Below are 12,500 nucleotides of genomic sequence, written 5' to 3' on the forward strand. Positions count from 1 at the left end.
AGTTCTTTTAAGTGGTGACGAGGCTGGAATTCGTCTGACTGTTTTTGAGAGTATTGGCAAGGATGTAGTGTCGTCATATAGGCCTACTAATCTTGATACTAAATACTGCTACAGTTGTTTAGCAGACATGCATAACCACCAACACTGCAGCTTTTAATGGCTTATTCTTTTAGTATCATGGGAAGGGAAACAGGGCTACAGAGCGTTTACCTACAATTGTTAGCTGGCCATAGTTACCGTACAGTGCCATTGCTCTTTTTGGACATTTTGTTAACCCTTAGAGCTATCGAAACAAGATGATTATAAATATATGAATTCACTCGCAAAAATCAATGAGTTAGCATTCTCCAGGTTCTATGTGCTCTTTCTACGCTCGTTATCGTTATCTTTATGATTGCCATTTCCTCGGCCGACAGCGTGCGATGCGGATTTTTACAAGTGCTTCGGGAAGGATGGTGTGTGTGTCCATCAAGATCTCCTGTGCGACGGCTCCGGGGACTGCCTCTTCGAAGACGATGAGATGGAGTGCGGTGAGCCTGATAGTCGTGCTGTTAATCATATCAGTGTGATTGGCATTACTGACATTTTTTGTATCATTACGTATGGCAGGTAAAAATGTCTTGTACAAAAGTCTATTCCATGATTTTTTGTTCACAGTAGGTTTTGCACTTTATTAATAATAGTTTCATTATTTACAAATGTTTATGTTAATTTGATTGCCATATAGATACCCCATTTTATAACCACTCAAGACAGAGAAAAACACTTTCCGCAAATTATATCTATTTAAAGCCATTTCTTTGGAGTATATTTGATTTTGTTGTCATTTTATCAACAGGTGTTCCGCCACGTATAATCATCCATGTCAAAGTCATTGACATCAGTGATATATTTGAATAAGTATTAATGGCAGTAAACCCACTATCAACAGAAATATCTGAAACTATATTGCTTTGGTGTAAAGTGTAGCTCTTGCAAAAGCACCAGAAAATGGATAAGTATTTCTGTTCATTCATATCAGTGTGACCGCCATTATTTAGATCCCTGATGTAATCATTATGGTTATTTCATCCTACATTCGTCACTTTAGCTTCATTGCAGTCAGCATAAGGACTGATCCCTTTCGTTGCGCAGAGGAGTGCCGGGCGGGCGCGTGGCGGTGCAGCGACGGCCGCTGCATCAGGGCGTACTTGAGGTGCGACGGCAAAGACGACTGCGCGGACGGAGAGGATGAGGTCTGGTGCGGTGAGTCTTTGTCTGTCGGTTTGTCTGTCTCTTTATTTCTGTCTCTCTCTCTCTCTCTCTCTCTCTCTCTCTCTCTCTCTCTCTCTCTCTCTCTCTCTCTCTCTCTCTCTCTCTCTCTCTCTCTCTCTCTCTCTCTCTCTATAGCCTCACAGTTCGTGTCCCTTCTGCAGGAAGCACCGCGCCCTCCTGCGGCGAAGGCGACTTCCAGTGCGCCTCGAGCGGCCGCTGCCTCCCCGTCGTCCACCGCTGCGACGGCCGGGAGCAATGCGACGACGGCAGTGACGAGGTTGACTGCAGTAAGTTCGGCCGGATTTCAGAGACTTTATGGTGACAATTTATCGGAATTCCTGTCCCAGATAAGATTTCATCTCTCCTAACGATGTGCTGCTGCCCCTTGGTTCAGAGGAGTGTGGCGAGGGGCTGTTCCGGTGCGGCGACGACACCTGCCTCCCGCTGCACCTGGTCTGCGACGGCGAGGAGCACTGCGTCGACGGCGCCGACGAAGCGCAGTGCTGTGAGTCAAGCTGCTTGAAGAGAGAAAGAAGGGGAAAGAAAAAAAGAAAAGAAGCATATATATATATATATATATATATATATATATATATATATATATATATATTGTATACTTATATATGTATACACACACAGACAGACACATACACACACATATACATGTATGTATATATATATGAATATAAATATATATATATATATATATATATATATATATATATATATATATATATATATATATATATATGTGTGTGTGTGTGTGTGTGTGTGTGTGTGTGTATATGTATATATATACATATATATATACAGTATATGTATATGTATATGTGTATATATATATACATATATATATATCATATATATATATATATATATATATATATATATATATATATATATATGTGTGTGTGTGTGTGTGTGTGTGTGTGTGTGTGTGTGTGTGTGTGTGTGTGTGTGTGTGTGTGTGTGTAGATAGATAGATAGATATAGATATACGTATAAATGTATAAAGTATCACTTACCTGACATACGTATGGGACATGCAAGAGCTGTGTATCTGCGGGTATTAGAAAAATATTAATGTCCGTGAAGAAAATAATCTGGCATTTCCGGCCCTGGGTCTAGCGTCGTGGAGCAGCGAGTGTCCGGACGACCTGCACTATCCCTGCTCCTCCGCCTTCTGGCTCGACTACTGCCTTCACCCGCGGTTCGTGTGTGACGGCGTCGACGACTGCTGGGACTGGGAAGAACAAGGCTGCTGTGCGTATACAGTTTGCGTCTGAGGGTTCGCTTTCTAATCCCTCTTTAAAATTGTTTTAATTGTAATTGCATAGATAAACCGCCCTCTGTCTATCAAGCATAGCGCAGTGGCAGCATAAAGGCTGCAGTGTCGGTGAAATGTTGCACAAACTCCTTCCTTAGATGAGTGCAGTGCAGCAGCTTCCTCTTGCGGTGACGGGAGGTGCCTGCAGAAGTCTCAGTGGTGTGATGGACAGGAGGACTGCGCCGATGGACGGGACGAAACGAACTGCAGTGAGTGTTACAGGGTGTTAATCGATGACGTAAAATCTGTTGGCTAATCTCCATCTCTCTGTATCACTTGGGTAGGATTGTCAGTCTATACAACTAGAATACGATCGCTTCCACAGCAGCAGGATGTCAAGGGATAGGCCACCACTGTGTGGGAGATGGCAGCTGTATCGGCTTAGACCTCGTGTGCGATGGCTACACACAGTGCGAAGATGGATCAGACGAGGCGGACTGTGGTAGGTCGTTCATTGTGATTCTTTGATAGTAGAAAGATTTCATGACTATTTAGAAAAGCAATGCCCAGAACGCTAAAAGATCTGCTATATCATTTAATGATGATCTGTTCATTTAGACGTAACAGATAGCATTTGTCATTTTATAACTAGGACAGAAAGCCTGACACAAATAGAGGACAAATTCTCTGAAGTTAAGATAGGAGGGCTGGGTAAAGTAAGAAACAGCTTTAAAGTTGACGGAGTTATCAAAACCCAGCAGCGCGCTAGCTCACTTCAAAACAGTCAATATGCACGCCACCCTCAGATACCATAAAATCATTAATTCATCTGACACAAACCCTCGCGCCAGATGAAGGCTGCAGCAGCGAGGAGTTCCAGTGCAACAATGGCCTGTGTGTTAGCAGAAATTTTACGTGCGATGCAGTAGAGGACTGTATTGCTGGAGAGGACGAGAAGGATTGTGGTTAGTATGGCTTCCATTTGGTTTATTATACCGTTAAGATTACGTGGGATGAAAATATTAAATGTGTGGTCCAGGATGATAACTAGCTTTATTTCCAAATTCATTTACAAACCTGTTCAAAGAAAATTAATTCTGATTCCTTCACAGTACATTTTCTTATTTAATGGCACATACTCAGTACTTTTTTTCATTATAGTATCCTGTGCCCCTCGGCGTTTCCACTGTAAAGAGGATAACATTTGTATCCATGAGCATTACGTGTGTGACGAGGTTTTGCACTGTTCGAATGGCAGTGACGAGTCCGACTGCGGTGAGTGGCAGTATTATCTTCATTTGATAACGTATAATCTGAACCAGAATAATTTTCAGCACTAACTTTATAATTTCTGTATTCTGTATCCAATTTATTTTCCGTCTGTGGTTTTGTTGCTCTTTTCTTATAATATAGGTAATCTGTATTCTCAAGTGGTGTATCTGATATAGTTCAATTTCCTTACCGTTGTTAGTGCCCATTCATTTAAGCTTATTGATAAACATAACGCAGATAGTTCTTTGTGAATATGTGTTTTACTTAACAAGCTTAAAAATCAGAATTCGTCTATTTTGCTTACTATTTTTGTAATGCAGTTTAAAGTCGAGTATATAATGGTAATATTTACATAGAAAGGAAGTATTTGATTCAGTTTTATAGTTTAAAGTCGAGTATTTGATTTAGTTTGTTATCCATTTCAAAATTATCTAATGTTGATATTATTAGAAAAGAGTGATTATTTAGTTTTAGAAAGACTCAGCATCTCTAAGTACCCATTGATAAGTTTGCAATCACTTATTTCAGCAAGGGATTGTCCGCCCGGTTACTTCACGTGCAACAGTGGCTTGTGCATCCACGGGGCATTCCGCTGCGACGGCGTGAGAGATTGCCTGTATAATGAGGACGAGTTGAACTGCGGTGAGCCTTAGGGAGGAAGGGGCCGAGTTCACAGTTGCACTAGCTTTACTTTTCATTCTTTATATTCCATCGCAAAGCCTTTCACGATTCTCGATATTGATATGATTTAACCGAGTATGAATCAGTTCTAACGTGTGTCATTTTAGTATCTTTACCCAAATCAGCATCAGGAGTACGTAGCGCATGGAATCTTTAAGACGAACTCTCATCCTACTCCTGTTAAGACGTCTCACAAGTTCTCATCGCGACAGACGCGTGTGTGGGAGACGCGTTCCTCTGCCCTGAGGGCCTCTGCCTCCCTGCCTACATGCGGTGCGACGGCGAACCAGAGTGCGACGGCGGCGAGGACGAGAGGGAGTGCAGTAAGCATGGCCAACCTCACTTAGGGATCCTTTCGTTTGTTTTCGACCTTTTTCGGGGGAGACATAAAAATGACTTGATAACGCAAACGAATTCTCATTTCCCGGAGCTAAAGAATTAAAATTGAAGGTTTCTTAGAACTGTGAATTCACGGTAATCGCTATACCCTCGCACAAATTATGGATTTGTTAGTGTTCACCTGTCTAAGGAAGATAAGATAACAACTCCCATTTTCTCCAAAGGCGGATGTCGACGTGGAGTATTGTGCGAAGTCGAGATGGTGCTCACTTGTTTGCCAGAAAAGAATATTTGCGACGGAAGAATAGACTGCGCGTCCGGTGTTGATGAGATGATGTGCTGTGAGTATATATTGTGAGGCGGGTGGTCATGGTGCATGTCATTCACTCCCTTTTTCTCATATTTTCAAAGTAAAACGTAGCGATGTCCAATCCATTCAAAGATAAATAACCCTTTTCTTAGAAATCAACAATCCGATCTCAGAGTATAACATACCGAAAACCTACTTTACTCAATTGTCCCTGATAGGCAGACATTAACTAAAACAGACGGTGTTCCAGAACTGCAAAAGTGAGATTAATGAAAGACATTCTACAGTAAAACAGGACGCTTCTTAAAACTAGCTTACAACCCGACAGCCCAGTACTTGGTGGTGTGTCCCGCGGGTTACTTCCAGTGCAACGACAGCAACTGCATCCGAGAAAGGTACAAGTGCGACGGACTGAATGACTGCCTGTTGGGAGAGGACGAGGAAGACTGTGGTAAGATTTCAGCTCCTCTGTGCATTATAATGTTATATGGGAAGTCCTGAACAAGTAGTTGCAAAATTTTGGATGTCTTATTACCAAGTTGAGTTTCTTCATTAGAAAACTGAGAGTATAAAGCCAACATTTTGTTACTCCAGACGCGTGTGTAGACGGAGGGCAATTGTGTGCTGAGGAGAAGCGGTGTGTGTCCAAGCAAATCCCTTGCTTCGAAGAAGCGCTTTGTTCGTCTCGGTTCCAGCCTAACTGCTGTGAGTTTGTGGGTGTTTCGCTTTAGTTATGTCTCTGTCTTTCTCTCTCTCTCTCTCTCTCTTCATTCTTTAATTTCTCTTTAATTTCTCTCTCTTTTTCTCTTATCTATCTCGGTGTCTCTGTCTGCCTGTCTGCCTCCCCCATCTCTCTCTCTCTTTCTCTTTCTCTCTCTCTCTCTCTCTCTCTCTCTCTCTCTCTCTCTCTCTCTCTCTCTCTCTCTCTCTCTCTCTCTCTCTCTCTCTCTCTCTCTCTCTCTATCTCTCTCTCTCTATTACACCTTACATGTGCACATGTCATACAACGAAAAACACCTGAAATTCTGAATACCTCTCCCTCTTTGAACGCACAATTTTCACAATCTTTCTCAGCTTCTCAGGCGGTTGCAGCGGACACGCAATGCCAACCGGGCTACCTGCGGTGCGAGGGCGGCGGCTGCGTGAATTACAGGTTCCTCTGTGATGGTCGCCTCCACTGCCCAGGCGGAGAGGACGAAGTGAACTGTGATAATATCCGTCCGTAGATTTGTCCTTTGTTCGTACCAATCTCCGAAAAAATGTTGATAAATGCAACCTTATAGATATGATAAATTAGAATAGGAAATGGTATTGACACTGTGAAACTAGTGGTGTTATCTTCAATAGCAATAATGATCATAACGAAAATGGAAGTAAAAGTAACAATAATAAAGATAGTAATTACATTTGATAGCCTTTCTACATTAACCAATAAGTAAATTACCAACCAGGTGACCACCCATTATCCAATAATTACATTTGATAGCCTTTCTCCATTAACCAATAAGCAAATTACCAACCAGGTGACCACCCATTAGCCAAGGAAGTGCACTGGATAAGGATTATGTGCAGTCAGTACTATGCCGACCTGCTGAGTCTCCAGGACAGGACCCCGACTGAGCCCCCTTCCCATCTCTCCTCATCCACGTGTGAAGGAGGTAATGTATCGAATGACAAAATAAATATACGGTGGTGATAGAATTATGGGAGAGACAGTATTCATAAAGTTTATGTAGTAAAGGAAGGAAAGGAAAGCAGTCAGGTAGAAAGCATAAAAAACAAGATATTGTGTTTATGTGCGCTGGTACAGAAGTAGTCATATTCATAATAAATCATATATATATATATATATATATATATATATATATATACATTTTTTTTAACATCTTAGTGAAAAGGACTGATAGTTTTCCTATAAAAACTAAATAAACAAAGGAAACAAAGTTAGCTTCAACAATCAATGGATCAATGAAATATAAAGCATATTGAATAATTCCCTACAGTGACTGATGCACCTTTCCACAGACAGCTACAATGAGATCGTCACGTGGAGTGTCATCTGTCAGCTGGGAGTTTTCTGTGACCATTATGGCTGTTATGATGATTCTGCATTGGGTATGTTTGAAAGTTTTGTTGTGTATATACTTTTAATGTTTCATTTCAAGGCCTTTTTACCTCTGCGCGCGGCGTGTGTGTGTGTGTGTGTGTGTGTGTGTGTGTGTGTGTGTGTGTGTGTGTGTGTGTGTGTGTGTGTGTGTGTGTGTCTGTGTGTGTGTCTGTGTGTGTGTGTGTGTTTGCGCGCGTGTATTTCTTTGTACGTGTAAATAACTAACAAATATGCCTGCATTGTTATACATCGTACCTGCATCCCAAAACCATTTTCAGAATATCTAGAATCGTGCTAACCAACCCAACTTTTATCTCTTCTCTGCCCTGATGTTGTGACCTCGCACGTGGACAGATTACCAAGAGACGTTCCCAATGCAAGGCACGATGTGTTCCGTGTGCGGCGGGACCTCCAAAGTCTGCCAGCCAGTGAGATGTACGTCACAAACCTATCAACAGTTCAGATATAATCGTATTATTACTTAACCGCCTATTTATTCCACACGTTCCCCTATTATGGCATTCGGTACTCTTCTCGCAGGGGTGAACGACTGGCTTCTAGGCCTACTGGACCTGGAGACGCTGAGCATAATACTTCGAAAGCAGCGCGGGGATTTCACCGACATCGCCGAGCTGTATGCGCCCTCGCGCCACGACCAGGAGGCCTACGCCGTGCCCGCCGCCGACTTCGTGTACTCCTGCAGCTTCGACAACACCCTCTGTGACTACAGGTGGGGGACGCCAGTCAGGAGGGATGAGTAACGGGTTTCCTATTGTATATATTGTTTGCCTACTGAATACATTATCATCTAGGTTGACAGATAGATTGACACACACACACACACACACACACACACACACACACACACACACACACACACACACACACACACACACACACACACACACACACACACACACACACACATATATATGTGTGTGTGTATGTATGTATATCTATATATCAATTACCAGGGACTTCTCGACGTTGACCAGCAACAGCTATGGCACATGCTATACCTTCAACTCCGGCCTCGAGAGCGCGGACTCACCCAGCACCACCCCGAGGACCACTTCCGTTTCCGGACCCAAGGTAGATATAGTAGAAGTAGGAGAGAAAGAAGGGAACGGAGCAAATCAGAAAAAAGAGGATGAGAGAGAGAGAGAGAGAGAGAGAGAGAGAGAGAGAGAGAGAGAGAGAGAGAGAGAGAGAGAGAGAGAGAGGGGGAAGAGTGGGAGAAAGAGAGAGAGAGAGAATGAGAAAGAGAGAGAGGGAGAGTGAGAGAAAGAGAGAGGCAGACCGACAGAGGAATGCAGAGAAGGTGAATAACAATAAGAGAAAACTAACAAGCAAGAACCTAAACCTAAACCTTTTTCCGCCGAACCGCCACGCCCTTCAGAACGGCCTGCGCGCGGTGTTCAACGTACAAGCCGGTCTCGCTCTTCTGTCGCCCGAGGATGGGCTGCGGGTGATCGTCCACAGCCCTTACCTCACGCCCGTGCCCGAGGAGGAGGGCTTCAACGTCGGCCCTGGGTCCTCGTCGGTGGCCGTCGGGAGGGTCTGTTATCTTTTATCATTCTTTTGTTTTCTTTTTTTTTCTTCTTCTTCTCTCCCAGTCCTTTTTCTTCAGAGTGGAAGGTAAAATTGTGATTTGTCTCTCTCTTTTGTATTTTTTTTACTATATTTCGTGTTGTATTGTTGTGATTATAACGATTTTTTGTATATTTTTTAGACTGTGTTCACTCGCCTCGGTCCCCCTCACGGCAGATGTCAGCCTGATCCTTCCAACACCCTTCAGTACTCTACTATGGTTAGTCCTTAATGGTGTCCAGATCAATTTGAATATTATTAATATCAGTTTACGTGAATCCAAATCCGTTTTGAAAAGTTTGGGTAATCATTTCCGTAATGTTGAAATATTTGATTGATCATTGCTGTAATGTTCAAATAAAAGTCCGAAAGTCATCTAGAAATTCTTATTGTATTCTGCTAAAGCTTAAGCATTAGTCCCGCATTGTGTATAAAAATATAAATATTGTATCAATCGGGAATCTTTGTTCTAATAAATTCTGACCAAAGTAATAGTAGAATTAAAACATGAATCAACATGAAATGTTTATTTCATGGGATATTGCACTTGCATGTATCACCACAGATGTGCAAACAGCTGTGTCTGGAGCGAGAATACCGAAGGCGATGCAGATGCTACGCGCTCTTCGCCCAGGAACACAACGACACCAAAAACGACCTGGGGGGAGTTGACATCCGCTGTTCTCTCTTTAATACCACTCAGAGTGAGTCTATTCGCCCTTCGGTAACTGCATATCAGAGCCCTTCTAGAGGATGTTTACATATTCGTCGCTTCTGTGGCCTCCTATCTATGCACTGTCGTATCACTTGTTTGTTATTGTGTGGATCTTCTATAGCCATCGCAAAGTACGTACTTGTCATCTGTATCATCTGTACGAGGTATAAAACAAAGATGAAAAGAGAGGATGTTCGCATCGGCTTCTTCTTAAAGCGATAATCATCTGTCAGATAATCTTACTCATTTATCTTATCTTTGCGTTTTACTCCACCTTTCATCCTCCAACTTTCACATTCTTTTCGTCAACATCATATTCCAAGCTGCTTACCCCCAAGGCCTCTTTATTCCTCCTTAACCATAGCTCCTACTTTAAAATTGCTTACCTTCATTTTGCTATTAAAACTCATATTGCAATACTGCCTCGTCTTTTTTAGTTTCATATTGCATGTGATTATTACGCTGGTTTTCCTTTTTTCAACTAAAGCAATTATTTTGGTTTGATTTCTCCGTCTGAACATTGTCATTGGAATATCTGTCTTTGGGTATATTATTCAGTTTTACATTTGATAAATGTGAAACGCTATTATATCAGTTATCTATTTATCTTAATTAGAGTATTTCTTGCAGAGGTGTGCATGAAGAAGATCGCAGCAGACGACCTCGATGGCGTCTTGGAGTGTGACTGCCCATTACCATGCCGGTATAGATACTCCGTTTTCGTAATACATCAAATGAAATATCTTATCATTATGGTGATATTATCTCTATATTTAGCACTTAAGTCCATTCCAGTGACCTATCGGAACAACGTTATGATTTATAGCCCATTGTTTTGTACCCACTCTGTCCCCCTTTCCCAGAGAAACACAGTATAGGTCACAGGTCACCTCAACGCGGGCGAACATGCTGCACTATGAACTGCTCCACAAGCTCAGGAAAAACGTTGCCAGCTTTTGCTCCGAGTGAGTATCATGCAAATAATTTTTAAATACTTGAAATATCTGTGAATAAAAATTATCGATTACCTTCGTGTTATGTTTACGATAATTGAGAGTAACAGCTGTTACTGAAATTAATTTATACACGTGCTGTGGGCATGTGTATCTTTTGTAAGATATTTATCATATATCATATACTTATTCTTAACACGGGTATTATGTACACAAACATATTTTTACGAGGTTATTATGCACACATACATATTCGTAACACAGTGATGGTATGCATATTTAATTAATTTGTATTAGGTCCAATAGCATTAGGCTCAGTTTTATAACAAATGGAATGGATTTTTCTCACCAGCAAAATGGACACGGTTGTTCTTCATGTCTATCTTGACTCCATTTCCTACGAGTTGATCGACGAGAGTCCGACCTACACTGTACGTAAAGCAGTGCGATTACATACTGTTTTAATGTCTACAATTAAAAATAATACAATTATTTTCCTTTTCGTCTTTAGATGTCTATAATGAAGAATGTACTTTGATTGAAATAAGCGATAACTCCAATGTCAAATTCTATAAAAGAATTTGAATCTTTGAATCCCTGCACAGTGGGATACCTTGCTATGTAATCTGGGCGGATCTCTCGGCCTTTTCGTGGGCGTGTCCATGTTGAGTATCCTGGAAGTGTTGGAGCTCCTTGTGGATTTGTGTATCTTGACCTTTTCACAAAAGAAGAGAGGACGGAAAGATAAGAAGGAATGGAACCAAGACGAAGGAGAGTTAGTCAAAGTGCAAACACAAGGGGAGAAGAACGTGAACTTTGCGTGGGTGTTAGGTATGTATAAAAAACAGCCCTCAGTTTCCATTGTAACATGTGAAAGGGATAGCTGTAAGTACAGGGGATGAAAATAACATTTGAACAATATGTTTCAGAGGGAAGTGTCGGAAAGTGTTCTGCCAAATGTGCGTCGCAGACCGAGTTGCAAGTTTTAAGAGAAGAGCTCCAGCATTTAAAGATGGCCTTTGCAAGTTAGTAATTCCAGACAATTTTTTTTTTTTTTTTTTTTTTGCTGTGGTATTTGTGTAATTGCAGAATCTTTTATATCAATTCGGAATATTTAAGTTTCAGTGTTATAACAGAGTCAAAAATTAATGAGTACGAGAATTAGGTGTAAGTTAAATAATCTTTTGGTTTACTTTGATATAAGTCTGGGGGGTCTTAGATAATTGTCGCTTGATTATATATAGACTTCAACATATCTCATGCATTGAAATTCATACATCAGGTTTTCTATTTTGTTTTGAATCAGTACACAAGATTATCTGTGATTATCACCAATTACGAAATCATGTATCACTTTTTCTAGGTCCCTTTTATCGACCAGTTTACACGACCTGAAACACAATGCTTATCCCTTGGTCCATTTTAATACCCACTCCTTGAGACTGGCTCACTGCACCTTCAGAAATCAATCTAGTACACCAGTTCAGTCTATGCTTCCTTCTGAATATAATCAAATGCGCTGTCGTTTCAGCACACACTGAAGAAGTCAGAGCCATCTCGGAGGCAAAGGCGGCTCGCGGGCGTCATCCTCAGGAGAACCAGGATCTACACGAGGCTTTTCACACTCTCTTCATGAACCAGAAACCATAAGGGATTGGTGAACTTTGTGTCATCGGGATTCGAGGCACATTGGCCGCAATGAAAGAATATGGGCCTTTTTTTTCCTTCATTTGGAGGTAAATCACATTAGCCGGTTCCTGAAAAGGTTAATGACGATGGCACTCTTTTAGTTAATGTCACTGGATACGAGTAGTAGAGTTAGGGTTGCCATATGGTGTGCTGTGACTGCAATATGGCAAGTGCAGTGTGTCGTAATATAATGGAAACATGTAATTCGATTGCAATGTGCCATAATATGTGTGAAATGTGATCCATCAATATAATAAAAGTTAGATGCACGAAATTTGGTGTTTTATTGTTTACCTTTATAGAAAAAATAATCTAAATTCTGT

The 12,500-nt window shown here is 41.4% G+C and overlaps 1 protein-coding gene across 4 annotated transcripts in view; it reads left to right on the forward strand.

Moving 5' to 3' along the window:
* LOC113812805 (uncharacterized) overlaps positions 1 to 12,445 on the forward strand; it is a 30,400-nt gene extending 17,955 nt beyond the window's left edge. For all 4 annotated transcript variants that reach the window (XM_070128044.1, XM_070128048.1, XM_070128045.1 and 1 more), the window contains 29 exons: positions 417 to 530; positions 1,135 to 1,245; positions 1,416 to 1,541; positions 1,649 to 1,759; positions 2,383 to 2,517; positions 2,680 to 2,790; positions 2,907 to 3,023; positions 3,373 to 3,486; positions 3,683 to 3,796; positions 4,322 to 4,435; positions 4,687 to 4,797; positions 5,038 to 5,154; positions 5,452 to 5,574; positions 5,718 to 5,828; positions 6,198 to 6,341; positions 6,647 to 6,781; positions 7,149 to 7,238; positions 7,585 to 7,665; positions 7,771 to 7,960; positions 8,205 to 8,322; positions 8,630 to 8,788; positions 8,963 to 9,040; positions 9,386 to 9,524; positions 10,166 to 10,238; positions 10,399 to 10,500; positions 10,841 to 10,919; positions 11,094 to 11,319; positions 11,418 to 11,513; positions 12,020 to 12,445. In XM_070128044.1, coding sequence (XP_069984145.1) covers positions 417 to 530; positions 1,135 to 1,245; positions 1,416 to 1,541; positions 1,649 to 1,759; positions 2,383 to 2,517; positions 2,680 to 2,790; positions 2,907 to 3,023; positions 3,373 to 3,486; positions 3,683 to 3,796; positions 4,322 to 4,435; positions 4,687 to 4,797; positions 5,038 to 5,154; positions 5,452 to 5,574; positions 5,718 to 5,828; positions 6,198 to 6,341; positions 6,647 to 6,781; positions 7,149 to 7,238; positions 7,585 to 7,665; positions 7,771 to 7,960; positions 8,205 to 8,322; positions 8,630 to 8,788; positions 8,963 to 9,040; positions 9,386 to 9,524; positions 10,166 to 10,238; positions 10,399 to 10,500; positions 10,841 to 10,919; positions 11,094 to 11,319; positions 11,418 to 11,513; positions 12,020 to 12,138 — 3,458 coding nt within the window. In that variant the 3' untranslated portion in view covers positions 12,139 to 12,445. The remainder of the gene's footprint in view (positions 1 to 416; positions 531 to 1,134; positions 1,246 to 1,415; positions 1,542 to 1,648; positions 1,760 to 2,382; positions 2,518 to 2,679; positions 2,791 to 2,906; positions 3,024 to 3,372; positions 3,487 to 3,682; positions 3,797 to 4,321; positions 4,436 to 4,686; positions 4,798 to 5,037; positions 5,155 to 5,451; positions 5,575 to 5,717; positions 5,829 to 6,197; positions 6,342 to 6,646; positions 6,782 to 7,148; positions 7,239 to 7,584; positions 7,666 to 7,770; positions 7,961 to 8,204; positions 8,323 to 8,629; positions 8,789 to 8,962; positions 9,041 to 9,385; positions 9,525 to 10,165; positions 10,239 to 10,398; positions 10,501 to 10,840; positions 10,920 to 11,093; positions 11,320 to 11,417; positions 11,514 to 12,019) is intronic.
* The last annotated feature ends 55 nt before the right edge of the window (positions 12,446 to 12,500 follow it).

Source organism: Penaeus vannamei, chromosome 12 (assembly GCF_042767895.1).
Source record: "Penaeus vannamei isolate JL-2024 chromosome 12, ASM4276789v1, whole genome shotgun sequence".
NCBI lineage: Eukaryota > Metazoa > Arthropoda > Malacostraca > Decapoda > Penaeidae > Penaeus > Penaeus vannamei.